Raw genomic sequence first — 27,996 nt, 5'->3', positions numbered from 1 at the left:
CACCTCAGCTGCCACTCGCGCCGTCTCCATCTGGGGCTGAGATATTGCTTTGTGTGCGTGCGGGTGTGCATCTGTGGTGACCCTCTGTGCACATCTGTATTTGTGTTTGCACATGTGCATGTATGGATGCTTCTCACTGTGTGTGCGTGTGTGCGCGCATCTGGAGCAGCATCGAAGAGGCTTCTCAGCGCCTCAATTCGCCTGCCAAACTGTCCAGATGTTAGCCTTGTAAGCCCGCGGCACACTTATTGTTTTTTTTTTTTTTTTTTCAGCAGCGTTATTAATATTCAGCGCTGCTAAATTGCCGCTTGTTTTTGTGTTGAGTTGTTAACGGGTTTTTTTTCTGATTTTCAAAGGGCGTGAGACAGGATGCAATTTAATTTGGATACATGGCAAGAATTTTCACTCCAACTGCAATGCGAGGAAGTGAAACGTGGGCAAAATCTACCTTTTAAATGTTGTCTATATCAATTGAATGGAACAGAATCAAATATGCTCGCCAAACGTGATTTGAAAATCAAATTGTTTAATCTTATTTGAAATTCAAATATCGTATTCTGCTTTGATGAGATTTATTTATGATGGCGGCGCGGACACCCGCAGCGGCTCCTCTCGTTTTATGTTGAGAGAGAAGAAATTTCATCTGGGCTGTATGTTACACATACCTACAGCACATTTGACAAGAAAGTTCTATTCAATTCAATTTATGTTGAACATTTAACGACCCAATTATAAAAAAAAACAAATATATCGAATTTCACTTTTGACTAAAAATTCAAATTCTTATTTTGATTGTACCAACGTCGATAGCTCATGTGCTCGCTTTTAATTTTCAAGTCAAAGCTTCGCAAGGCTTTGTGGGCGTTTTTGTAGCTTCGGGAACGGACGCCGTGGGACTCGATCAACAGGAGTGCATTTTGTTTGCAAATGTCCGCACGGTGGGCCGAATGAAGCTGATCTTAGTTTGGGAGAGCAAAATAACACAACAACATGTTGGGCTGCCATCAACCAGTAAATAGCTCCATCATCATGTCGTTAGAATGTTGGGGTAGATTTGGCTTCTTTTTTGTGTGTGTGTGTGTGTGTGTGTGTGCGCGCACCACAGAGGTGGCATCTGCCCGTGTTTGCGAGATCCATGTGTTGGGACTTGCACAGGGCTTAGCTCTCGTCCTCCCGCCCCATATGGTGAGCTGACGCCGGGCTAACACGTGGCGTCCGTCCCCTGTGTGTCACCTTTCAGCCGGCCTGACCGGGTAAACAACAACTGGACACCGCCGTGAGTGATCATGTAGTGTTTTGTCCCCGCACCCCCCCCCTCCCCCTCCAAAAAAAAAAAAAGAGCATGATCTGATTTGCTAAAGTTGACAGATGACATTTGTTTTTCGACTGAATGACCTCATGTGTGATTACAGGACTGCCTCTTTTTTTGTCAACAAGTCACCAAAAAAGTCACCGAAATGTGCATTTTTAGATCACAAACAATTTTAAAGGTATAAAAGTGGGAGCAGCCTGGCCCACTTTTTGCAAAAGGATCATTGACAGCCATTCTATTTGCACCTTTTTTTCCAACCCAAAGTAGGGTTGGGGATATACCACCCCAAAAATGTTTTTATCTCAAGAAACAATCTTTGAATCGGTGAAGGCTCCGGGAAGAAGCTACGCTAGTGAGGGTTCTCACTACGTTCATCAATCAGACGGTTATTTGTGATTCACAGGGTGGTCCGCCGCAACCCAAATTTGGAGTTTGGATGCCCCATACAACGGCAATGAATACTTTCTATTCTATTCACTTGCAGGTGAAAAAGTGAAAAGAAGAAGCCCTCATTGCCGTGTATCATTTGTTTGCGTTTCGTTGCCACTGACGTGTTTGCTGCACGATGGTTTTTAGCACTTCCTTGCGAAAATTTGAGTCGAGTTGTTTACCCAAAATGTAATGTCCTAGTTTCTTTGTGACGACTTCCCCACCACGTGACGTGCCGCAATGGCACGCTGGGGGATTGCGAGCGAAAAGAGACGCGTTTGTCCTCCTCCTTGTCTTCCTCTGGACAGATGTTTGTCTGAAAGCAAGACGACAATTCCTGGCCAGCCTCCTCGGGGGAGCCACCGGCATATTTGCACACATTGGGTGTTAATGGATCTGCGTGTCTGTGTGTGTGTGTGTGCACGTGAAGGAGGATGGTTGTGTCAAAGAAGGAAGCGGAGGAGCGTGAGCATGAAGTGTCAGGATCGAAAAAAAAAAAGAAGCTTTGGCGCCTCCGTGTGTGGCTGTGCCAGTTGCCGCAAAGCCAAACACGTTCTGCGCATCCAGATGTGGACAGATGTGCCGCCGTCAGCCTCACTTGGCGGCGGCCGCGACAATTCCTGCGCGCTCCCTCCGGAGACGTCTCGCTCTCGGTCTTCTTCTTGGCTGGAGCGGCACTTCCGATACGAGTTATTCCAGAAGTGAGCCTCGGGGGAAGGCCGGGCCCGAGCCTTTCCCTTCCAGATGTTCGATAAATAATCCGAACCCGTTGTTGGTTTTTCCTCCGCACGTGGGTCGCAGAAGCGAGCTGCCGCCCGCTGCGGAAGCTAACAGGGTGCCCCCTAGTGGCCTGGAGCGGTTTATGCTGCGACGACTGACAACACAATACGGTGCATCTTTAGTCATATCGACGCTTTCACAGCAGCTGCAGCCCTAACAAAACAGTTAGCATAAAATAACAAGTCATGCGATCTTAACCACTGGACCTGGAGAAGCTTTCCTTGTTTGAAGCAGCTGGAGAAAAAAGAGCCAAGAATCCAAGTGTCCTTTCACCAGTGGATCAGAGACGTCGTGCTTAAAATGCGCACGCGTCAGCTACAAGCTAAGTTTTTAAATCAACAAGCAAGTAGCCGTAGCGTCCGTTGACGAAAAAAAATAAAAAGGTTGGTTCACCTCTTGTGTCCCATGTAAATCCGCTTCAATTCCAAGCGGCGACGCTCCCTCCTCTCCCCTCATCGTCGGCTCCACAAGCCTTCCATCGAGCCGCGCCAACGCAGACCGTCTGCGAAACAAAATGGGGCTGTGACGGCGACAGTGACATACTAATCAACAAACTAATCCATGTTTTGAAGTTGTGAAATTCGGCCAAATATTTGCACTTTTTCTACTTTTCTATTGTTATCATTTGGAATGAGTTCAGTATGACATCATCATAATGACAAAGAGTGCATAAGCGCTATTCTTGACCGTGTGTCGTGACTCGGGCTACTTTTTTTTGCTACATCATGTCAAGCTTGACTTAAGCGTACGACATCCCGCCATGCAACATGAATGGAAATGTCTCGGAATGGCGTTGTTGTTTGAACGAGGTGCTTTTCTCGCCCAAGTGCTTCTCCTTTGGACATATGTCCCATGATTACAGATACTACAGGGACGGGGACGGGGGGCACAATAACACATGTAGCAATAAAACCCATAGAATTGCACTCATTGCAGCATAAAAATACACATGTGCGTTGCCTCTTCTGGCCCCAAGCACCTCGTGTCTTTATTTATTTAGGAACGTATTTATTTTCGGCTTACGGCAGCTGAACGACCTGAGAAAGCAGACTGCTACAATCTGGGGGCCGTGCAATGGGGGGCGGGGGTGTATTGGGGCATGGGACGGTAGAGGTGGGGGGTGCACAACCTGTCTGCACAGGAGCAGAAGGTACACACGCGCACGCATTGCACAAAGAAACACATGTGCTAACTAACACCAAAGGGAAGAAGAATGACTCCACAACTAACCAGGTCAACTGCGACAGTACACAATTGAGAGAGAGAAAAAGTCCACGTCGATCATGCAAAAGAGTCAAGGGCGGCCACATCACTTTTTACACACACAACGGCTCGCTCGGCATCATTATACAAAGGAAAATGAGAATGCTAAATGGCATTTGCGTGCTTCAAGTCATACGTTCTTTTTCCTCTGGGTAGGACCACTTCACAATGAGTGCCGTACTGATGAGCTAAGAGAGGAGTTGAGAGCTCTCAATGAACAGTATACCGTTCAGTAGGAAAAGTTTTCGAAAAAGTCATTCACCTGGAAAAAGGAACCCTTTCCTTCTGCCGCCGTTTCTCCACGTCGCTCAGCGTTGGCGTGACCGCTTTGGGCGTGTCGCGTCTGCGGTCATTTGCTTGCGCGCCGCTTCCATTAGCCGGGCCGGTGCACAGGAGGTGACCCGGAAGAAGCCCACGTACGCATGTTGGACCGTGCCGGCTGCCGAGCGCCGCCGCCGCACAGCGCACCTTGAACATTCCGACTGCAGCTGCTCTTGTCCCGTCTCTTGTGTGCATGCGTGTGTGTGCGCATGTGTGCGTGTATATAGATAGACACGCGTGCCTGCGTACCCCCCCCCGACCCCCACCTCACCTCCCACGCGCGGTCCGTCCGACCGCAGCTGTCCTTACCTCTCTGCGGGTCTCCTGGGCCGGGCTGACCCCTCTTCTCTTCAAAGCCACCCCGAGTGACGGGCTGAAGGGGGCGGCTTATGCTTCCTTGAGCTTTGGGAGCTGGGGCTGGAGTTGAGGTCGGGATGCGCGCGCGTGTCAGCATGCAGCCGCAAAATATGTCCTGTGCGTGTCTGTGTGGTGGTGGTGGGGGGGGGGGGGGGATGAAAGGGCGGGGGTGTTATTGTCGACAAGGAGCGGGCGTTCGGTTTACGGTGTTGGCCTGAAGCCGCCACTGTGTGGCTGCGTGCGCGCGCATGGGTGGCGTGGCGTGATAGAGCGATGACCGCTCTATCGCCGTCCCGACCGCGAGGTTATGGGCTCGATCCTCAACACTGTGACTGTGCTGAAGTGTACTTGAGCACCGAAACCCCCTTGCTCCCGCCGTGTCATCTTTTGAAAGATTTCATTATTCACTGATTTGCTTGCGTGACGTGCAATGTAATGTAATAGTTGGCCTATTTATCTTTAAAAAAGAGGGGGGGGGGGAGAAAAAGAAAGAACAACTACAGTATCAGTCGCTCAGATGCGTCGATACTCCACAGGTTGCAACCGGCTGAGCCGTAGCGGCACGAGATCTCGCGAGAATCGGGATGTTGAGGATGAGATGAAGAAGGTGAGCTCGAGCGGGTCACCGGTGAGCGAGCCCTCTTCGGAAAACGCCAACGCCGCCGCGGACGCTTCACCGCCGAAGAGTCATTGGGCGTCATCATCGTGTGACGTGGGCGACGGCAAAAGGAGGGCGCGAGAGGGAAGAACGAAAGCGGGGGAAGGGGGGTTCTCCGCGTGACGTCAGGAGCTTCCCCGGAAAGTCCAAACAAGACGTTGATGCGGCATCCCCCACCCCCGCCCCCCTTCCCACCCCCGCATTCGGGACGCTCTCAAGACGGACACCACCGGGGGGACTTGTTAAAGACGACAGAGACGAGCTCAAGAAGGATCGAGACTGCACCTGCTGCTTCAGGTAAAGCAGCTAGCCAGCGAGGCGGCTACGATGCGGTTCGCCGGCGTCACAACATGGCTGCGTATTCACGTCGGGCTCGTCATCTTAACGTTAACGTTGCGTTCCGGGCCGGGATTTGAACATCCTGACGGGTCTCAAGCAAGGTTAGCCTTGTAAAATGGAGTGTCATGACCGCAGGCTTGCCCATACCTCCCGAGCGCCACAGAGCCAAATAAATTGCGGCTACGCTGACAACGTCTTGACATATGTGAATCGTAGGAATTTATTTGTGATTTGCGGAACCGACAACGCCTTGTGAAAATGGAGTTGGAGATATCTGCGACGTCATTTCGCCCGGGACAAATAACATCACTTTTGCTAGCCGCATCATCGACCGTGGAGCCGGTCGACGGTCTGACTTGATTCTGACTAGATGTCCAACGCCAGATGTCTGTCTGCATCTTCACTTCACCTGCTTCAAAAGCGTAAGAGATGTGAAAAGGGAGCCGTCCCGACTGAGCTGAATTCGAGATAACTGCCACCGTTAGTCCGCGTCAAATTGCCCATATATTGGCCGTTCCGTTGTGTGCGGCCGACGGCATTAGCGGGCGGGGATCCTACCAATCATGATAACGGATGATGGATGATGAGTGACGCCGCGCTCTCGATCAGAGCGAAGCCAATTTTCCCATCGAATCGATTGCGGCGGTCTGAAAAAGGGCATCTTGCAAAGCTGATGGAAGGATGTCGCCGAGATGAGAAAGGAAAGCGAGTCACGGGACATTTCAAATGTTCGGTATGGATGGCCAGCATTCGATTGAGTTGGCCACTGAATGTCCCTTGAGCAGCTGATCAGCTGCTAGCAATGCAATTACAATTGCAATCAGGACCTTTCTTGGCAACATCCCCCCCCCCAAAAAAGCAGAACGGTTTGGACCCCCAGGTTGCCGTCCCCCACCAGTCGCTCGCTGGGCTTTCACTCAGCCGCCAATGGAAAAAGGCATGTCCATCCCAGAATGGAATTTCCTTGATCAATCTTGCCTGGCGTGAGCTTCCAATTGTCATTGTCCCCCCCCCCCCCCCCTCCCGCTGTAATAGTGATTGCAATTGAATAGTTGATTCTTATTTCAAGCTCCTCTTTCCATCCGTGCGTTTTTGGAGAAATGATTTGTGATGCCTGAATGTACCCCGAAACTGCGGTTCTTCAGAATCGGAATCTGAACGATCTTTATTGGCCAAGTATGTCGAACACACAAGCAATTTGTCGCCGCTATGACACGCCGCATGAGTATTGGGAAGCTTTTTGGAGCTCCCGAACGCAAGCAGCTAATATTCGCATTCAAGTGAAACCGTTGGCCGTCTGGCATGGGGACATTGAAAAGGCGGCGTGCTCTTTTGCTGTCATGGTTGGGATTGGCTCCTCGTTGACTTTAGCATCGCGCTCTCAGACGACGAGCGGGCGACTTGGAGCCTACTTGCCATTGCGCCGGTGTCGGCGGCGCGTGATGACCAATCATTCTCAGTTTGGAAATGATTGAATAGCAGAGGATATCAAACGTCTTTTTTTTATTCCAGGCTGAGTCACTGCCGGTGAGGAGGAAGGTCTGGAGCGGGGACGGGGGAGGAGGCGGCAGTGACGCAGGACGAGAAGAAGAAGAAGAAGAAGGAGCACGGAGGGAGGGAGGGAGCCAGATAAGCCACAACAAGAACACGCAGATTCTGAGATTTTGCGGCGGGAGCAAGACTGCGTGAACGGCAAAGGGAGGAAGGGAGGGAGGGTGACGCCCCCCCCCTCCTCCCGCCGGCGCTCTCTGCCGAGCCGGCGTGTAGCGACAACGCACTCGGCGTGGAGGAACCATGAGCGATGTGAGCGTCGTCAGAGAGGGATGGCTTCAGAAACGTGGTGAGTACGTCCGCCGGCCTCCCTTCCTCTTCTTCCTGCTCTCCGCCAACGTCATCTCTCCAGCCGGGCCTCGCCGGCCGCGCCGCTTTGTGATTGGAGCACGCGAGCGCACGGATGTCTGCGGCTTACGCTAGCTCGCGCGCGCCGGCGCTCTCCACTTGCGTGGGCTCGGCCGAGGTTCTCTGTCTGCCGGCGCCTCAGCCTGCGTTCACGCCGCTTGCCGCATCCGTCACGGGCGGCCGTCTGACATCAAGTTAGTCGTGTCCAGAGGCGGTCCCACAGCTGCTCCGTAGCGTCCATTGTCCCAAAAGAGTCCCGACACAAGTTGAGAGGGGTGTCAAGTGGGCTCGGCCGGGGCTGCGGTGACCCCGCGTCCCCTTGATGGCTTCGCCCAATTCGAACGGCAGGCAAATGAGCATAGCGAGGGCGACGCAGGCCACGGTGCAAAGATGCTACTTCTCCTTTCAATGAGCGACACGCTCACTGTCCGACGTTTTGGACGTTTGTGTGGTTTTTTCCCCGGCGCTTGCACGGTTTTTATTTTTATTTTCATTCCTTTCTTTTTTGGAACGCCTCAAAATTAGCCTTTGGCCAACCGCCAGCCACCGGGTGACCTCTCGCACATAAACCACCTCGCTGACTGTAAGCGACGTTGCCGTAAGCAAGGTGTCGCACATACCATTCATGTGTTAGATATACTGCAGATATATATATATATATATATATATATATATATATATATATATACATATATTTTTTTTTTATGCAGATATCGCCGTATTTGTGTCATCATAATAGACCAAGAGGAAACAAAATAAAGCAGTGAATACTTGAAAGTCCTATTCGGTGACCACACACGTGTGTGTGTGTGTGTGTGTATCTTGCTGACCAAGACTCTCCCCGCTTTGCTTTTTCCAGCCAACGATGCATCTTGTTGGCAAAATCCTCGCCTCTCCAAAAGCCTGGCATTTCAAGAGGGCAAAAGAGCGGCATGTTTGCGCAGCCATAAAAAGAGCAAGCCGTATAGAGACGGCTCCGTCCGACACCAGCCATATTAGATTGGATTGGATTGGACGCAACTTTAGTGTCAAATGACCACTATTGTGAAAACAAAGGCGCGGTCAGTGTTGCGATAAGTGAATCGAGACGGTCTCTGTCGACCGGATGTCCCTTTGCGCGACGGAGACTCTCCAGGCTTAGCTTTTCAGCCACAGATCCACGTGAAGCTCGATGACTTATATTCTTGCAGAATACATTTTGGCTCGAATTGCACATTTGACGTTGAGATTTCCACCAGCGTGGCCGTCCCGTGATGCGACGGGAGCCCCTTGGAACTTACGAGGCGAACTGTCGCACAGGAAGTGACGGGACGCGTGACAAGATGGCGGGCTTGTGGGGAATGTAGGCCAGCCCCGTTGCGCAGCCGGGCGAGGGAGGGGCTGACTTCCGGCCATCAAAAGGCCTCTCGCCGCATGAGCTGGATCCTCACGTCCACACGCGGACACCGCGCGCTCTTCAAGAACAACCGCCGCGCCCACACGCGTTTCCTTAACCTTTGCATGTTTTTTGGAATGTGCCAGGCAAGTACCCGGAGAAACCCCGCGCAGGGAGGCCGCGGCCGGAATCCACGCCTCCGCTACTCTGAGGCGGATGTGCTGACCGGTCGCCTTCCGCCCCGCGCCCCTTTATCCTTTGAGTACACAACATGACCAAAAGGGCAAGGGTCAAACCCCAGGTTTGATTGACAGGGGCCTGTATTAAGAAAGCTTCACGTAAAGCGCATTTTTTTTGGCCACTTGAGCCACCGCAGCAATTGGAGCAAAAAAAAAAAGGACAGCGTGTCGTCTAACATGATTGTGGAGGTATTGTCGGCCTTGTCGCCGGGGCTTTGGACTGATTAGAGGAGGCAGGTCGGAGTCGCTCGCTCCATTGGCCCCCCCACGCGATTTAGGCCGGCAGATTAGCCGCGTGCCGCTTTACGGCAACCGTAAACGTCGGAGGAGGAATTTTCGGCCTCGTGACGGCGATGCTTTCCATCGTATCGTTTGGAGTTTGAGGACCCAAGCGGCCCCCGGAGGCCGTTGCGTTTGCTTGGCGCCGTCGCGGCGGTGGGACGCTCGAGCCGACTTTGCGCTTGAGCCTGCATAAAGGGACGGCCCGTCTATTCACAGCCCTCCCACCTGTAATCCGTCTCTGGACGGGATCAGCGCGAGCCGCCGGTCGGAGTTTCCTGCGCCCGAGCGCCAATTGTTCTGAAATCGCCCAAATGTGAACAATCCGTCCGCGGCATCCGCACGATGCTCCAATGAGCGGACGAGCCTTTTCCAAACGAGATGGAGTATGATTTGACAATCTCTGCCTTTGCCATATCGGAGGAGACCCGGCGGTGTTGGGATTTGGTCTGATTTGACTCCAACCCAGTGACAAAGGCTGGGGAGTCATTTTGTCAACTGAAAGAATGCGCTCGAAAAAATTTAGCCAATTACCGCCAACCTCACGAAAACGAGGGGTGCCAGAGGGGTGCCCGAGGGGTGCCGCCGTGTTCCAGCAGTGGGGGCCGGGGCTTCGAATGTCATTTTCCTTGTTGTCGTCGTCGTCGTCGTTCCATTTGTTTTGGCAGCAGATGAGGCAAAACAAATGCGATTGTGATCTCCCTGGCCTACCAGTTATGCATAATGGAGCGTGACCGATGAGTGTGAGAGGGGGGGGGGGGGAAGAAATAAGGAAGCAAAATCAAGAAGGTAATAACAGCCGGCCGGGGCGGTGGCGATTTGCCCGCGTTCATCCATCAGAGTAAAAGCACGTCGTATGTCCGTGGACGGAAGTGACTCGGTATTGGGGGGGGGGGGGGGCACAGACAGACAGGGAGGCAGACGGCGCGCCTGGCCCAAAGGAGGGAAGGCAGCAGTTAGTGAGCTGGAGAGCACTCGCTGTCGCGCCGCCATTGGCTGGATGCGCGCGTGTGTGTGTGTGTGCCTGTTAATACTACTTGATTGTTTATTCGGGCCTGCTGCGCTTGGCTTTTTTGCTCAAGTGTGTGTGCGTGTGTGTGTGTGTGTGTGTACAGAGGTAGGTTGTGTGTGTTTGTAGCTTTACAGACAGACACGGCGACGAACAGCACAATGCTTTTCGAAAGAAGGGCTGGGGTGGGGCGGGGGCGTGGGGCGTGGGGGGTGTCTTTACAAAAGATCACTGGGTCTTAAGTTGCGCGCACGCATGCACGCGTAACGCCAGCTGCTGCCCAAGGCCCCCAGCCCGGCATTTCTCAATGAATAATACAGAGACGGCCACTCTGGAATAATGGCAACACACACACACACACACACACACACACGCACACAGCTTTGCACCTGTTCACCGCTGCTCAATTGGCAAGGGCCGGCCGGGCTGGTTAAGGTCCCACCCGGATTCTTTGAAAGATGAATGAGCACACACACACGCACACACGCACACACGCGCGCGCGCGCACTTGCACCGAGTTGTAGGCAACAGTTGGACAGCTGTGTTAGTTCTGATGCCGCCTTCCCGTCTGACGTTCAGCGTCGTCATTGTGCCGCAACGTCCCTTGTCAACCCGCCGCCATCTCAAAAGCCGCGTCGAGGCCATTCCTCCGTTTTCTTCGGTGCTCGCGCGTCACTGCGCCAGCCCCGAAAAGCGCCAGTGTGCCTCTCGCCTGTTGTAATCGGCACGCAAGTTCGCCGGTTTCGGGTCGCGCTTTGGTGACGCGGGACGGTTCCCATCGTGTTCGAGGAGATGAGCGGTCGCGCGCACGAGCGGACGAAAAGAAAAAAAAAACCTCACCGCTGAATAAATACAGGACAGTATTAGTCCCAAAATAAAGCTGTGATTGCAGAAGCGGGGGGGGGGGGGCTTGCTGGGGGCATCTTATTTTTCTTCTTCAAGGTAATGGAAGTGTTAGCCACTGAATAACAACATGAGGTAGGGCGCTACAATTTTGGACTCAAATAACAGAGCGCGTTTTTGCTCCTTTAAAAAGAAAAATCTCTTTCGGCTTTATTCTTTTTTTTAAATGGCCAAGCGTTCACTGCCACCATACGGCGCCCTTCCTTCTTTCTATTTTTTTTAAACTTTCTTCCCCATCATGAGACGTAGTTCCGCATTCGTGTTTTCGGTGACTTTGCGGCGTGCGTTTTGATTTCAGGACAGAAAGCTCGAAGATGGAAAAGAGCACAAAGTGCGTGCGAGCGTGCGTGCGTGCGTGCGGACAAGCGCTTCTCACATTAGACACACGCGCACATTATCAACGCAGGCAGCGCCACATTTGCCATTTGGCAACATGTGTTCACGCACCATTAAGCTTGCACATTCTAGCCTTATTTTTCCCCTTTTATTCCCGCAGCTATGATATTCACAGCGCGTGCTCAAGTTTTTTTTTCCCTCCCAGTCACACCTTTTTAAAATAAGACTTGAAAATGAACAGATATTGGACAGGTCTTAGAAAAAACACTGAGAAACGGACCAAATATAAATAGATGGCAAAATACTAACGTGTTTGTAAATGGAAGACTGACAAAACATGACAACAGAATGCAAATGAGGAAATGGAAAAAAATCCCCACATCTCAGAATACCAAAATAATAAAAACATTGAATGAAAAAAAAACTAAATGCAAAAAGACAACACGTCCTGTGTGGAAATGTGTAAAACGTATGACAAAATATGAGACGGAAATGACCAAAATATGGATGACCATTTCAAAAAGATTAAATCAAATACGATGTGGGGCCAGTATCAATATCAATATCAGCCCCCCCCCAAAAAATACAAGCGTAGTCGACGAAAAATGAAAACAAATCTGGCAAAAGTATTAAAAGGAAGTCCAAACGAGACGTACGTAGTCGAAATGGCAATCCGAATGGTTTGATGGAGGATTTCTCGGTGTTGATGGGTCATCTGGAAAGGGTTTCATCCCTACTTAGACAACCACAACCACAACGCAGTCAATCCAACTCGGCCTCGCGGGGGGGGGGGGGGTAGAAGTGGCACAGGTGGCGCCGAGCCGCCAGCCCCTCCCGCGGCCAATTTGCTAATATGCTAACCCCGCGCTAATCCCAAATGTGCTTTAGGAAGCGCCGGACTCTGCTCCAACCACATGCGCAAACACACACACACACACACACACACCCGCACACCCTAATGTCGCGAGTGAGATCCGGAGTGGAGCTTTCAGCGGTTAGATGCTGTGCTCCAGGGAGCCACCACCATCTACTGGACGCTTGGCGTACTGCAATTGCTAAAGAAACATGACAACGAGGGCCGACTCTGTCGAGTGAGCTCTCTGACGACCAGCTGGGATTGGAGGGGGGTCGGGGGGGGGGGGGGGGGTGGCAGCGGGGCACCAGAGCTTCGCCTCTTTCCGTCCCGGCGTGCAGCTGGAGTGGGTGCCGCCCCCAAGGGACAAGCGGGCTCCCGCCGGGGACCTGGGACTGAGGGAGGGTGTCGGGGATTCGGCCGACCGCGCAATAGAGCCTCGCCTGCCGCGGTCGCGTGACGGCAAACCCGGCTGCGCCCGTAACGCTCCGCGATCTGTGGCTTTGCCGCTGTGAAAGCGGCGTCCTCCGCAGCGGCCGCGGCCGCGGCCCCGATGCGCTCATGACACTAATGCGCTCTAAGTGGATTTGCGCCCCAGAGCCCAGAATCGCCCTAAGACGTCTGAGCGGGCTGGAGTTCGAACTGCCGCCGTGAGGGCGGGGGCGGGGGTTGTCGCGCTTGGCCACTAGGATAAATACACACGCACTGAAGGAGGCCACGCTGTCGATGCTATGGAGTGCAGCGCGCGCTCTCGGGCTTGCGGGCTCCCACCTGGCCTTAAACGAAATCCCTGTTTGGGGCTGAATAGCTCGCGTAGTTTTGTGCTCGTTTACCCCGTCAAGGGTTTTTGCCCCCCCCCCCCCTCCCTGTCCTGAAGGAGTGCAAGATGGAGGGGAATAGTTGTCTCTCTTCTTCTGGCTCAAGTTCAGCTTTGTGGTTTCTACCTACCCCGAATGCAGTTGGCCTCCTCACGCAGGCACGCAGGCAGGCAGGCAGGCGCGCCCAGATGAATGCTTAATCGGCCCCGCTAATTGAGTGACACTTAGCCAGCGTGTTGTCCTAATTGTCCAATCAGAAAGCTTGGAACGGGCACAGTCGCATCCGATTCATCTCCGGTCTGCCAGCGCGGAGACGGCAAGCTGCCGCCGCTGGAGACCAACGGGCCGGCGAGCCTCGCGCCACCCTCGCCTTCCGGGGAACGTCAACTAGTCCAGTAGACGGCCCGCGCCATGGGCAGAAGCGCCCGACCCGTCCCCAAAAGAGCACGTGTATCCGTTTCAAATTGGGACTTGGCTCCTTTGTGGATTGGCGGGAGAAGGCAGAAAGGTGCCAAAGCCGTTCCATTGAAATGTGGGGAGCCCCACCCAAATGGCTGCAGAAAGAAAGAAGAACTTCAAGCATCCGTCCATTGTGCTTCCAAAAATGCCATTCTTCTTCCGAAATGCAGCCCTCCCTCGCTCGCTCGCGGTTCCTCGTTAACATCCCCACTCGGGTTGCACGATTACGATCCCCAAAAGATGGAAAAAAGGCCGACTCTCCAAATACTGTTGATGGGTTGAAATGTTTTGCTCCCTCGGCGGTCACCCGGCCCCTTTCCGGGCACGCTGTTGCCTTATCTTTTTCCACGCTATTTGCGTTGGATTAGTGTTCAAATGTTTTTTTTTTTTTTTTTTTTTTCGGAGGGCACCTTGAACGTGGCCGACGTCGCACGCAAGCGCCATCAACGCCATCAAAGCCACTTGCGCAGGGGCCGCTGCGGGCCACGGACTTGAGTGCATGCGCTGCTCCGCCTGGCCCCGCCTGGCCCCGCCTCTTAAAGGCAACACGCAAGCACGCTGGAGTGCGCCAAAGTTGAATGTCTTTTCCTGTGCCAATTAAGTCTTGGTGGGGGGGGGGGCTCTTTTCCCTCTCTCCTTTCTTGGATCCGTCAGATGACAGCGCTGTCCTTTATGGCGATATCCCGCTGTTCCAAGAAACAAAAGAGTCTCGTTGTCTCCGCCGCCGCCGTATAGTTTGAGGACGGACTAATTGGTCTTGCGGGAGAAGGGAGCTCGCGCGGCTAAAACTAAACGGAACTCGAGCGAGGCGATGGTGTGGGAAGGAAACCGGCTGTTGTCCCCCCCCCAGCCCCCCCCCCCCTTCCTTCTGCAGCGGTCCAAACGAGAGACACGCGGCTCCCCGGACAAGCTGTCCAGAGCGGCAGAGCTTCGGCGGGCTCGTCACAGGCCGGGCCAAGGCGGGATTGCTTCGACGGAACGCCGTTGGATGGGCTTCGCGCCGCCGCCGCCACTTTTGGAAGCCTCGCGCGGACAACTGTCCATCTCCCCTTGCCGTCTGTGCCACCCCTGGCTGCCCCCCACCCACCCGGCTCTTCTCATTATACGCGCCCACACGCGCGCACACTGGCCCGTCGGCGGGCCGAAATGTTTTCAGCGGTGCCGAGCAGCTGAGCGATGGAGTGGCCGGCGTCCAGGCGTCGCCGGCTTGGACGCGAAGCGACTCCGAGAAAAGACGGGACTCGGACCAGCCGGCCCGTCGACACTTTGATTGGGCCTGTGAGCGCTTTGACTTTTCTCTCCTTTTGTGGGGAAAGTCGTCACGCAGTCAGCCCGCAAACGGGTGCGTGGAGGAGCGCGTCCCGTCTCTTTTTTGTTAGACTCTTTTTCACAGTCTAACTTTGAAATGATCTTGCGGGGTGGATCGAGGTTTAGAATATAGGCAATCTTTTGACTGTACGGTATTTCTTGATTTGGGGTGAGCCACGGCATCGTCATTGTTGCCTTTGTTCTTGCACAGAAGGGTGACAAGGATGAGCAAAAGGCCTTGTTTGCGCTTGGAGAAGACAGTCTGCTGTGGTCCAAAGCAACGCCAGCCTCTCTTTGCCACCTTTTCTGTTTTCCTTCGCTTCTCGTGTTTATCGCTAGCGAGCGATCCAAAGAATATGCTTCGCTTCTGTAAAGGACAGGAGGAGGAAATGTGCGCGGGAGGGATGGGGGGGGGGGGGGGCGAGTGGGCGAAGTTGTTAGAAAGAGAGAAAAATAAAGACCAATTGAGGGGGAAACGTGTGATTTGGTAATCACGACGACGCCTTGGCACCCGGACGCATATTGCTATCTGCGCCCAGACTCTAATCAGCTGCTACACACACACACACACACACACACACACACGTGTAGAAAGCACACCCAGCACACCTCCACTCCCGACAGAAGTCGGAGGTAGCGGCGGGGCCCGCAGTCAGACGCTGCCTTGGGCGGAGCAGGTGTTTTTCGGCGAGGTGCTAATGAGCGTGGCCTGCTGTCAATGCGGCTTGAAATGGACGCCGCAAATAGAACGGGCCCCGTCAAAGCTGAAACGCAGAACCTATTGCGGCCCCGCAAAGTTGACGGGCGCTGTCCCCTCCGCCGCCATTTGTCTCTTTGCAGCAAAAAGCAAAACCAAGCGACGGCACTCTGCCGCCTTGGCTTTGGCGAGGCCTGATTGGGATCTGCGCGGGCGTGAACGCAAAGTCTGACCCGCCTCTCGCCCTCACCAAAACCTTTTTCCTTCCGTGCCCGCAGGCGAATACATCAAGAACTGGCGGCCGCGTTACTTCCTGCTCAAGACGGACGGCTCCTTCGTGGGCTACAAGGAGAAACCTCAGGACGCCGACCCGCCCTACCCGCTGAACAACTTCTCCGTGGCAAGTATGTGATTGACGTCCCCTTGGCACTTTTGGGATGTATGTCGGGCCCGGCCACATCTGTTGCCCAATCGGCATGCGAGCGAACAGCAGACGCGCTCAGATAAAGCTGAGGAGACGCTACGGGCCGATTCCCCGCCGCATCACGCGCACGCACGCGTCTCGGCATCCGCCGGCAAAAGCCAGTTTCCACCCGCAGCGTCCGCGTGGAGGTGGGGGGGGGCCCGCTGACCTTGTTTTCTGGCGGCGCGGCAGCTCAGGTCAGGTGTGCGCTGTGCGGCGGACCCGCGTGGCCTCGCTATTGACCTTCTGGTGTACATTTCGGCCGCGCCTCCCCGCAAGCCAAAGGGGGCCGGCCGAGGACGTCACAATGGAGGCCTTGTCGGCGCCCCATCTGGCCGTGTGCGCGCACGCTTCTGCCTTTGTGTACAAATGGCCGATTGCGCTGCCCAACGGCGCCCGGCGTGCCATTCTTGCGAAATTCACCAGATGCGCGTGTGCCGCGGCACATAATATCCTTTGGCGCGGCAAAGCGGCCGCCTTTGGAATCCTCGGCGGTGGATGTTAGTGGCTTTTTTTAGTTTTTTCTTTCAAAGAGCGGCCGCATCTGCGCTCATGGAACCAACGCGCTCGCCTCAAAGTCGCCGTCTTCTGCCCACGGCCTTTTTCACACTGCGTCTCGGCCATTGAGCGTCGGGCGTCGTCAAGTGCGACTTGACGCTTTCCTTCCACATTTCCAAGCCAAATGACCTTTTTTTTGGAGCCAGCTGTGAAAAGCGCCAATCGAATGCGCCTCTGGCGCGCCCGTGTCAATCAAATGAAAAGAGGCGGGCCCAAATGCTTTGACCGCCCCCCTCGCGTGCTTTCAACTCAACCGACGTAGGCGCTTTAACGTCCGCCGGTCCGGACGAGCGATGTCGCGGTCACCGTCGCCAACCGACCCGCGCGTATCTCTGAGCCCCCTCGTCCCCCCCCAGCGGATTTGAATCGGTATTTGCAGCCGTGCGCTTTGCTCAGGAAGAAGCCTTGCGTCTCGCCCGCAGAATGCCAACTGATGAAGACGGAGAGGCCCAAGCCCAACACCTTCATCATACGCTGCCTCCAGTGGACCACCGTCATCGAGAGGACCTTCCACGTGGACACCCCCGACGAGAGGTCGGTCGGCCCACGCGCGCTTGGACTTTTCCCTTAGGAAAGAAAGTATGCCAGTTGACGACGTCGCATGGCTTTGATGGAGGGTGCGGCTAGGACTGGGCGCGCGCAGAAGTACGGCGCGCCGGCGGCGGGAGGAGACCTTTCAAGTGGCGTCGGCATAAATTCTCCAGCTGCTCGCTTGCTTTCTAAGGAGCTGAGGTGTTTATCTCCAGAAAATGAACAGCTTTGCCCACAAGACCACAGATGCTCCTCTGCATCCTTTTCAGCGCCCGCGCGCATGTGCGCGCACGCGGCGCCGCTTGCTAATAGCTGGGCGCCTCGTCCATCAAATAAACCAACGGTAATTAACACAAAAGAATATGGTAACGATAAAAGTCAGGTGTAGACATCCCATCCAGCTGCGCCGCGCCAAAAGCGTCCTCCGAGGTATCTCTGCGCTTTCCGCTGTATCCGCCGCAGCGCACTGGCGGCGCTCCAGACGCCGGCGCGCTGGCGAGACGCCCGACTGTAGACGGCCGCATTATCTCTCATTAGCAAAAAAAACAAAAAAAAGGGGGAAAAAAACTCATTTTAGTCAAGCGAGCGAGCGAGCTGGGTGACCTTGAGAGACTTTCCCTTGCTTTTCATCCGGCCGCACGGCGAGGCGGCCCGCCGAGCGCTCCGTCGTTGTCGAGCGGCAGAAGCGTTTCCCCTCGCTGTGGAGCTACGCCGGCGAGTCTTTGCCCTCCAAAGGCGTTCAGATCTTGAAGCGTCAAGTCGGAAGCGGCGTTTGGGCCCAGTTAGATGTTCTTCCAAATCCCCGCCGGCGACATATGGCCACGCGCCTCCCGCTTCAATCATTTGGGACTCAAAGAGCTTTCGTTCTTCCCGTCGGCATAATTCGCTCCTTGCTCCGGCCTCGCCCCGCAAGGCGGCGCTTTGCGCAAAGTTCAGCCGGGAAAGAACTCTTAACCACCCAGTTAACTCCTTTGAAACATCGTGGTTGGCTCGGCGGCCATTTCCGTTTCGTTTCGTTTTTCTCGCCGGCAGGGACGAGTGGACGGCGGCCATTCAGACGGTGGCGGACAAGCTGCAGAAGCAAGAGGAGGAGAGGATCCGGCGCAGCCCCGCTCGCAACGCCGACAGCGCGGCCGAGGAGGAGATGGACGTCTCCGCCGCGCAGCACAAACGCAAGGTAGCATTTTGCCGGGAAAGATTTGCCCGGCAAAGTGTTGCGGGAGTCGGGCGTTTGTGTTTGAAGCCGGCGCCGGCCACTTGACTCCTTCCCCCAAATGAGCCCCCGCTTTTCCACTCAGCCTTCAACTTGTTCTGGTTTCACCCAGACGATGAGCGACTTTGACTACCTGAAGCTGCTCGGAAAGGGAACGTTTGGCAAAGTGATTCTGGTGCGGGAGAAGGCCAGCGGCAAATACTACGCCATGAAGATTTTAAAGAAGGAAGTCATCATCGCCAAGGTCAGTCCCTCGGGGCCACTCGCTCGCAACCAGCCCGAGAACGCTTTTGATTGAGAGTCGGAATCAAACCGGCGGCTTCTGATTCCCGTCGGCCGCCGCCAACGTGCGGCGGTCTCTGTGGTCGTTTGGCCCACGCCGCCCATGTGCGATCTCCCAACCTGGACAATGTCCATGTGACCAGGTCTGAGTGGAACTGCATGGCCGAGTACAAAGCCGCAAGCTTTATTTGGGGGGGGTCCACTTGAACGAGGACCAGGTCAGGAAACGGCAGGGAGAACTCCCGCTAACCGCTAAGCTAAGCTAAGCTAAGACTGTCGCGATCTTACTTTTGGCAAACGAAGCGCGGTTTTGAACAATCGCCACGCTTTTGTCACGCTGTTTTTGTGTCACGTCGACAGGACGAGGTGGCGCACACGCTGACCGAGAGCCGAGTCCTGAAAAACACCAGACACCCCTTTCTCACCGTAAGTGCGTGCGCGCGTACGCAGGGCCAGGCTGGCTCGTGCCGCAGGCGCACATGCAAACGCGCTACGACGGTGGCGCGCACGCGCTAGCTAGGCAGCGTATTGATCCTATAGCTAGCCCGGTCTCTGGAGGCTAATTACGCGGCCGGCGCCAAATTGCGGGACAATAATGGACGCATCTGTTAGCCGTTTGGTGTTTGGTGCGCCGACACATCAGCTCCCGCAAAGTTCTGCGGCGGCCCGTCTGCTCCGCATCGCGCCGTCACATCTGCGGCCGCAAAGAGACGCGGAGCCCAACTGTTCTTTTGTCGAGCGCCTCCGTCCTTCAAAGCGCACACTCGTCACACGATCACAGGTGGAGACGAAGCGACGGGCGCTCGGCGAGTTTTGTTTGTTGCGCCCGCTGTTTTCGAGCGACGACATTCCAGTAGGTCAAAGTCAGGCGCGAGCGTCTCCTTTGTGGCAGAAGAAACGGCGAGGCGGAGGCAACGCGCGGCGCCCGCAGCCCGTCGTGCTTTCACAACGTCTCTTTCTTGTCTTCCTTTCAGTCATTGAAGTATTCCTTCCAGACAAAAGACCGCCTCTGTTTCGTCATGGAGTATGTGAACGGCGGAGAGGTACGACGCGCACCCGAGGGGGGGGGATGGGTGGGGGTATTTTCAGCTTTTTCCATCTCTACATATTTAAAATGTCGCTGAAATTAAGTTTCAGCAGCCTCGGATTGATCTCGTCCCAGCTTTGTTGCCGTTATTTGTTCAATAATAATGATAAGGGAACACCCCCCCCCCTCCCCCAAGAAAACAGAAAGGAAAAAAAAGAAAAGAAACTCTCTCCCTGTCTCTCTCTCTCTCGATGTACGGCATTTACGCTATCTATTTATTTGTCAGTCAGTCAGCCAGCACGTTTTGCAATTGGCGTGCCAGAGCCCGGCCCCTTTCTCTCGGAGTGGCGGGGGCGGGCGGCGCGCAAGGCTAAGACGCTGAGCAATTAAAGGAGAGCGTTGAGTCCATTTGCCAGCCAGTTGGCTCGTCACGTGGGCGACTCACCTGCGGGGCCTCCAGCAGCCAGAATGACAGTCGCAGACAAAATGAGTTTGGACACCCCCCCTCCACCCCCCCCCCCCAGCTTTGCCCATTTTTCAGCCTTGTCACGGGCCCCATTTGCAAGCCCGCCTCATTCGCTAAGCGCGCGGCCGTCACCTGCCGAGATGCCGGCGAGTCGAGCCGGCGCTGGCAAAACGCCATTGGCGATGACAAAGCCGCCGCGGATGCCCGGTGCGCAGAGGAAGGCCCACCTGTCGCGTTAGCGCTCCTTGCGGCACTCCGGCGGCCATATGCAAACCTCCCTGAGCAATGAATTCATGCCCCGTGGCCTGTGCCGCGCTGTGTGTGGGCCGCGCCTCGGACACGGAAGGGAGAGACTGTGTGGATTTTATCATTTGCCATGAATAATCTTGGGAGGGAAAACATCTTTTGGCTGTCCTTTGGGAGGAGGGGGGGGGGGGCAAACCGTACTGTTCTGAGAATCAAATCTTATATTTCGTCGTCATTATTAAAATAAGTCGTCATTTTTGCTTTTTTTTTTTAAAAGGTCACAATCCGATGTTTTTACAGGAATAAAGTCCTATTATTTGATGAAAACACTTTGATTAGGTGAGTAGTATTTTTATTTTTGGAAGGAAGAAAACGTCTAAAACATTTCTAATAAAGTGGGAAGAAGTTGCATTTCTCCAGAAAATGGCGCTTTGTCTTTCTAAATGATGCAAGCGAGTTTGTTGCCAGCAAGCGAGCAGGATGCAGTGAATGAAAACGGCGGCTCCGAGTCGCAGGGCGGCAGATAGCGCGCTAATGAGCGTCACGCTGGAGGCTGGGGGGAGTGGGGGTGGGGGTGATGTGCCGCCTCCCTTTAACTTAACTGGCGTACGGATTAAACCCTCCGTTTGGCCCCCGTTGCCCAAATCCACGCCAGCGCTTCGTCAGCCTCGCCTGAGGTGGGTTGGGGGGGGTCGGCTGTAGACGAGGTGCCAGCTGCTGAGTGCCTCCATCCGCCCGCCCCCCCCCCCCTTCCCCTTTTCCACTTGACGCGCTCGCCCTCCCCTCCGCCATCTATCATCTCAATATGGTGCGGGCAGACAGTTTGTGTAGTGCTAATTTCCTCCAATAAATCAGTAATTATTGCCGCGCCACCCCTTCCCCCCCCACTCCCCTCCCACCCGCCTTTTCCCCACAGCTGTTTTTCCACTTATCCAGAGAGCGGGTGTTCTCCGAGGAGCGCACGCGCTTCTACGGCGCCGAGATCGTCTCGGCGCTGGACTACCTGCACTCGGCCAAGATCGTGTACCGCGACCTCAAGGTCAGTCAATCGCCGCAATCCGCTCGCATTTTTCCCACAAAAAGTTGCAACCTTGGAAAAATAGCTGCAGTCTTTGCTCCACACGCTCCTCCCAGCTGGAGAACCTGATGCTGGATAAAGACGGCCACATCAAGATCACCGACTTCGGCCTGTGCAAGGAAGGCATCACGGACGCGGCCACCATGAAGACCTTCTGCGGCACGCCCGAGTACCTGGCGCCCGAGGTATCGTTGGCGGCGCACCCGCACGATCTCGTGAGAGCCAACCGCGGGGCAGCTTTGCCAAGCGTATGCTGCACTTGTCGGCCTGAAGGGCTTTCTTTTGCCACGAAAACACAAACTTGAAGTCAAGGCCAAGGGCAGAGTTGGAAATTGTAAAACATAAAAAGCCGGTGAAAAAAATCAGTCACGCTCACAATCGCACCTTGGGGTCAATTTGAAGTGTTCCGTCAGCCTGCCGGAGGACCCAGAGAAAAGCCACGCGGGGCAACATGCAAACTCCACCCAGGCGGGCCGCAATCAAACATGCTAGCTCCGCACTATCGGGCGCAGGCGCTAACCTCATTCGTTGAGCCGCATGTTGGAATTCAATTAACAACAAAAAAAGATCTTGATAGCCAAAAATGACTGTTCATGTTGTCCGATGAATTTTTTCCGGCCTCCCCGTTTCGTCCAGGCATTTTCCATACCTTGTGTCGTATGGAGCCAGCGACCAGGACACATTTTAAAGGCGGCGGCGGCGGCTAAATTGGAAAGAGCGCGAAGTGAAGCGCTCGCGCTTTCTTTGAGCCAGCGTCCATCCAGCGCCAAGGCCAGCGGATCACCGTGGCAAGCGATGCGGGGACCGAGGCGGCAGGGGAGCGGCGCGGCGGCGCGGCGGCGGCGCGCATCCCACTTGAAAAAGTAGCGAGGACAATTTGGCGCCGCATTTTCTGCCTTTTGCTTTTTTTTTTGTTTTCCTTTGTGTGCCAAAAGCTGATTGGAGGCTGCTAGTTATTTTTCACAGGATGCGCGTTTACACGCCTGCGCGTGTGTGTGTTGCGCTCGAAAGTGCGGGCTAAAGTGAGGCAGATGGCGGCAGATGGGCGAGGTTGGAGGAAGGTGCTCGGAAAAAAGCTGGAAATCGACGCCGCCGCCGCCCGCCCGCCCGCCCGCACGCACGCACGCTCTGTTCTGCTCCGCTCGCCCGCCCGCGTGTAAAAATAACACAATGTGCTCGGAGCCAAGTTCCAGAGATGCAAAGTAGCTGGGATTAAACAGAGAGTGGGGGGAGTCGGGGGCTCGCCGGTGGGGGCTCCAGACAGACGGAGATGAGAAGACGGAGGAAATATCTCGGGGTTGCGCCATTGTCATTTGGACACTTCCTGCGTCGGTGGGCTCGCCGCTTCTTTGAGGAGAAAAGCCGTTAACGGGCGGCGGCGGCGGATCTCATCATGACATTCAAACGCGTGCTTGAAAAACACCGCTGTATTATTATTATTATATTATTATTTTGGGTGGGGTGGGGGGGGGGGAAATAATAAATGTCTATAGCAGCTCGGTATTTGACCAAGCAACTCTGGAGCGAATAGGAAAGCGAGCCAATCTGCCGAGCTGACGTCACGAGGCAGCGGCTGTCGGCCCGCTCCCGCGCCATGATTCTTAACGCTGACAAGACGTCTTTGTCCGGCATATGCCCCTCTGGACGCTCACCACGCACGCACGCGTCACCTGCGACGTTAATGAGCACCTGAAGGACTGGGGCCTCGCTCGCGATTACCGGATGAAGGCGGCGCAGATGGACGAGGCGGGAGCGGGCCAAGTGCGCGAGGCCGCTTTGATGGAGTCCCGCCTTCTCCATCCGGGGACGTCCTTTTCCTCCTCCGAAGACCCGCCGCCCGCTTTTGCCGTCCCGTCCCGTCCCGGATTTTTTTTTTCCTTCTTTCCTTCCTTCTTGTTTTAATGCTCCCCCGCAGCCACCTTGCTCGGCGCCATATTGACTTTATCTCCCGGCTCATCTGTCCGCTTGTTCTTCTTCTTCTTCTTTGGAACCGCGGGCTCTTCCATGCCAATAAAATAAATGCACCGCTCTGCGGAATGCCGAGCAGATGTCTCGTAAAAAGAGCAAGAAAATGCGGCGTCAAATGGCATTTTGCCTCCATCTTGCGCCACGTCGCCCGCCGCACGGCCAACGCTTTTCGGGAAGACCGCCGATAACCGACCGCTTTTCACGCGGGCTCGCAGGCCGTCGAGCTGAAGTCGCCGCTCAGAAGTCAGCTGCGCCTCTTGCTGCCAAATGTGGGAAAAAAAAAACCCTCCCCATGAAAACAAAGAGAACGGGGACGCGCGAGGGGCTCGGGCTTCTTTTCTTTTGTTCTCTTCTTTTCTTCAGGGGGGGCGGGGGCCCAAACTCGCATTGAACGAGATTGCGGGTCTTTTGCGCGCAGGTGCTGGAGGACAACGACTACGGGCGAGCGGTGGACTGGTGGGGCCTGGGCGTGGTGACCTACGAGATGATGTGCGGCCGGCTGCCCTTCTACAACCAGGACCACGAGAAGCTCTTTGAGCTCATCCTGATGGAGGACATCAAGTTCCCGCGCACGCTCTCGGCCGACGCCAAGTCGCTGCTTTCGGGCCTCCTGGTCAAGGACCCCAACAAACGGTTTGTGCTTTGCGGCCGCCGGGGAAGCCGAAACGACGAGGCGACCGTTGTCCGGCCGGGGGATTGATGGAAAACGCCGGGCGACCAGACTTTGCTCCCGACTTTGCCTCGCGCTCGCTCCGAGTTCACCGGGACTCGCCGGATGGCGTCGCGCTTGCCAAACGGCCGCTTTTCTTTCTTTTTGGCCGGAGCCAGGCTCGGCGGCGGACCCGACGACGCCAAAGACATCATGAGGCACGCTTTCTTTTCCGCCGTCGACTGGCGGCACGTGTACGACAAAAAGGTGCGGAATCCGGGCCGGCGTGCCACGCCCGAGCGGACGCGGGGACCTTGACGCCGTCCTCCCGCCGCAGACGCTTCCTCCGTTCAAGCCTCAGGTGACGTCGGAGAAGGACACCAGGTACTTTGACGAGGAGTTCACGGCGCAGACCATCACGGTGACGCCGCCTGAGAAATGTGAGTCTCGTGCCGCGACGAAACTTTGCGTCGTTGGCTGGCGCGTCGGGATCGCCGATCGTGATGGGAAAAGGAAGCTTCAAAGGCGCTTCGTGAAGCATCCGTATGACCGGAGAAGCTTCGTTTCCCCACCACTTGCGACACGCGATGACCTCATCCATCCATTTTGCGAACCGCATAACCGGTGGCTTGCCTCGGTGTCTTTGCCGTGTCCTTGCCAGTCGAGGAGGACGGCGCGGACTGTCTGGACAACGACAGACGACCGCACTTCCCGCAGTTCTCCTACTCGGCCAGCGGGCGGGAATGAACGGGGCGCGCCCTCTCACCCCGCCCCCCGCTGTGACATCATCACGGCCGCTCGACGAGGTCCTCGGCGCGGGACGCCCAAAAAGAGAAAAGCGGGAAGCTCTCGGAATCCGCTCCGGGAAGGATTTTGCCACCCCTCCGCCATTTTGTCTCATTCACGCTTCACGAAGGGAGCGGAAGGTATGAAGGCGGGTTAGCCGCTAATGTGATGTGACGGCTGCGCTCCGCCCCAATTGGTCCCGAACTCGGCCGTCCCCGTAACGCACGCGCGCGCACGCTCGATTGTAATCTCAGGCTCTTTTTTATTTTTTATTTTTGGCACACGTCAACCGTATTCCGGGATGGACTGAGCGGGCCCGGTGGGCGGGAGTTGACTCGGGTGGCATCTCCCAGTCGTCGTTGCTGCTACGCCAACTCGTCCTCGTCCTCTTCAACCGGACGGCCGCTCAACACATCTATCGCCAGTCGGTGACCGTAAAAGAAGCATTCTATTTCTTTGTTCATTTATTTATTGGTTGGTTTGTTTTGATGGTGGCTATCCTGACACCAAACAAGTCCCCCCTCCCCCGCCCTCTCTGAATCAATTTTCAGAGAACTAGTGGAAGTAAAAAGAGACGTGGGAATTGGTTTTGGTTGTTGTTCGGTCTCCAAAAGGCTGATTTGGCAAAAATTGTCCAAAAGGCAAAGCAATGCTTCCCTGGGGATATGAGCTCAATCCCCTCGATCCATCCCAGAAACCCCGAAAGGTGTCCCAAAAATCCAAAAGAGTTGCCATGGATCTGAGGGGGCCGGCGCGTTGGGCAAGATGGCCTTCCGCCGACACCCCGACTCTCGTCATCACGTGACCCAGCCCCCAAAACAGGTTTGCAGACTCCCTGTGACTTGTTGTCTTCTTTCATTTCAGACTCAACAGCCCTGTTGTTTGTCGAAGCAGGGCACCTCCACGAGGATGACCGACGCTTTCCCGGGCTGAGATGACCGTGACCGTGACAGGTTGCCGGAGAGCGCGGGGGGCGTTTTTGTTTTACCGAGAGACGTTGTCAGGTCAGAGAGTGGAAGTTTTCGATTCATTTGCACAAACCGTGACAAATGCACCTCGAGGGCTGCGGCCTCGACATCGAAACTGATGGGAAAATGGCATCCTCACTGTTGAACGGGAAATGGAACGTACCATGACACCGTGGTGTGCAATATCTGCCGTCAAGTCAAGTCAAGTCAAGAGTATTTGTGGTGCACTTTCAAACAGCCATGGCTGCGTACAAAGTGCTGTACGTGGAGCAATTGAACATGCACAGTAAACACTAAGACGAATCGGTCATAAAGGCGGTAGAAAGCACCAAACAGTAAAACCAAGAACAAATCTAAGTCATGCTGAGTGGAATGCCAAAGAATACAAGTGAGTTTGGAGGAGGCCTTTGAAGATGGCCAGCGAGGAGGCTTGCCCAATGTTCAGTGGGAGAGAGGGACCAGCAACAGAAAAGGCTCCATCCCCTCTGAGCCCTCACTTCAGTTCCTTTAGTTACTTCTAATAATGTCCGGTCCACAGACCCGAGGCGCCGGGCAGGGCTGTAGGGGCCGATGAGCTCAGAGAGCTAAGGTGGCGCCAGATTATGCAGAGATTTGAAAACAAAGAGGAGGATCTTGAAAAGAACTCGAAAATGAATGGGGAGCCAGCGAAGGGATGCCAGAGTGGGAGTTATATTGAGTAGCAGTCAAGAGGCGAGCAGCGGCATTCTGGAGCAGCTGAAGGCGCTTCACGGAGGACTGGCTGACTCCAAAGTAAAGGGCATTGCAGTCATCCAGCCGGGACGTGACAAAGGCGTCCATTCCTGTCTCCAAGTGTTCATGTGAGAGGAGAGCTCTTATTTTGGCCAGCTGTCTAAGGTGAAAGAAGCCGGATTGAACAACGGAATGAGTTTGAAATCACTGTCCAGTTTCAGGCCCAAGTTTGAGACCGTTGATTTCAGATAAGGAGACAGGGGGCCCAAGTCTACAGGATGGAATGTACAAGGGCCACTGGGACCAAACAATATCGCCTCTGTCTTCTTTTCATTGAATTTCAAGAAATGTTGTGCCATCCAGCTTTGGATTTAGGAGTGGCCTTCATGAATTATGCACCACTCTGTTGGACAGGGTGTCCCTAGTATATGCCTTAAACAGCTTATGCACACACACACGCATGATAGCGATCTCTCGATTTCTCTCTGACTCTCCCAGTCAGCAAAATTGGTCCGGCCCAGCTCCGGGGCAGACACGGCACGTACGCTCGGCCCACATACCTCAACGAATGACGCTCCTGCGGTGGCCCTCGTCTGCCATCCGCATTGTAAAACCACATCTGGCCCCCGCTCCGGCCCGACGCTGGGCCAGAACGGGTTCCCGATATCAGCCTGAATTCAACCTCAACTAAGCCACATCTTTCATGAGCCATATTGGACCCGCATTAAAAAAAAAGTCTCAAAAACGACTGTTCTAAAAAGATGTTTATTGTCATAATTTGTGAACCTCACATATTACTCCACATACACTCATGCACTTTTCTTTCTTTAACTGTGAACGCAAAGTCCAACTTGGGATGCAGCGTACTCTTGAACGGTATTTTTCTGTCCATCAAATTGTTGCGCTCTCCATGTCCTCTTTTCTTCTCATGCTCTCCTTCCTGTCACCATCCCGATCGGGAGCCAGATGGAGCCGTCTTTTGATTGCGACATCAATTTCCTGGTCTGAGGCCCAAGATGTTAGGCCGTTAGGTCTCACGGCGGCTGTAACAACTGTAACGAAACAAGAATGGACAGTGTGTTAGGAAAACAAACATTTGTACATGTCATGAACAATGAATTCTCAGTAAAAATAACCCCTGAAATTTCTTACAATAATAATAATAATGGTGTGACGCTGTGGGGCGGAATATTAGCCACCAAAAACTAAACGTGAATAACTTTTAAACGGTTTATACTGAATTTGAACCATGTATAGTAAGGCGTTTTTTGACCCAAAAAAACGTCCATGTATAGTAAGGCGTTTTGAGACGAAAAAAAAACGACCATGTATAGTAAGGCGTTTTTAGCTGAACCCCCCCCCCCCCCCCCACCATGTATAGGAAGTCGTTTTTTTCCCAAAAAAACGACCATGTAT

At 54.5% G+C, this 27,996-nt stretch overlaps 1 protein-coding gene across 7 annotated transcripts; it reads left to right on the top strand.

The window, feature by feature from the left end:
* Positions 1-5,037: 5,037 nt before the first annotated feature.
* LOC127610458 (RAC-gamma serine/threonine-protein kinase-like) lies at positions 5,038-27,673 on the top strand. Of its 7 annotated transcripts, XR_007964858.1 has the most exons (16): positions 5,038-5,417; positions 6,972-7,299; positions 15,913-16,038; positions 17,078-17,189; positions 18,219-18,363; positions 18,512-18,643; positions 19,042-19,107; positions 19,656-19,724; positions 21,337-21,459; positions 21,555-21,683; positions 23,885-24,099; positions 24,295-24,382; positions 24,453-24,555; positions 24,777-25,325; positions 25,596-25,723; positions 25,796-25,976. XR_007964858.1 is itself a non-coding variant. In XM_052080648.1 (14 exons), the coding sequence occupies exons 2-14, from the start codon at positions 7,254-7,256 to the stop codon at positions 24,860-24,862; spliced, it is 1,440 nt and encodes a 479-aa protein (XP_051936608.1). In that variant the 5' UTR covers positions 5,038-5,417; positions 6,972-7,253; the 3' UTR covers positions 24,863-25,976. The 7 variants fall into 7 exon arrangements, 1 of the variants encoding a protein (XP_051936608.1); XR_007964853.1 differs by adding an exon at positions 27,547-27,673 and having other exon boundaries at positions 24,777-25,905; XR_007964855.1 differs by lacking the exon at positions 25,596-25,723 and having other exon boundaries at positions 25,766-25,976.
* The last annotated feature ends 323 nt before the right edge of the window (positions 27,674-27,996 follow it).

Source organism: Hippocampus zosterae, chromosome 11 (assembly GCF_025434085.1).
Source record: "Hippocampus zosterae strain Florida chromosome 11, ASM2543408v3, whole genome shotgun sequence".
Taxonomy (NCBI): domain Eukaryota; kingdom Metazoa; phylum Chordata; class Actinopteri; order Syngnathiformes; family Syngnathidae; genus Hippocampus; species Hippocampus zosterae.
Note: the sequence above shows the minus strand (reverse complement) of the source record. Positions and strands in the feature narration are given on the sequence as shown.

Bases quoted from the DNA above. Each gene is read 5' to 3' on its own strand.
- LOC127610458 (XM_052080648.1), top strand. From the start codon at position 7,254: ATGAGCGATGTGAGCGTCGTCAGAGAGGGATGGCTTCAGAAACGTG. The intron at 16,039-17,077 runs GTATGTGATTGA...TCTCGCCCGCAG, and splicing joins GAACAACTTCTCCGTGGCAA to AATGCCAACTGATGAAGACG. The intron at 19,108-19,655 runs GTAAGTGCGTGC...TCTTCCTTTCAG, and splicing joins CCAGACACCCCTTTCTCACC to TCATTGAAGTATTCCTTCCA.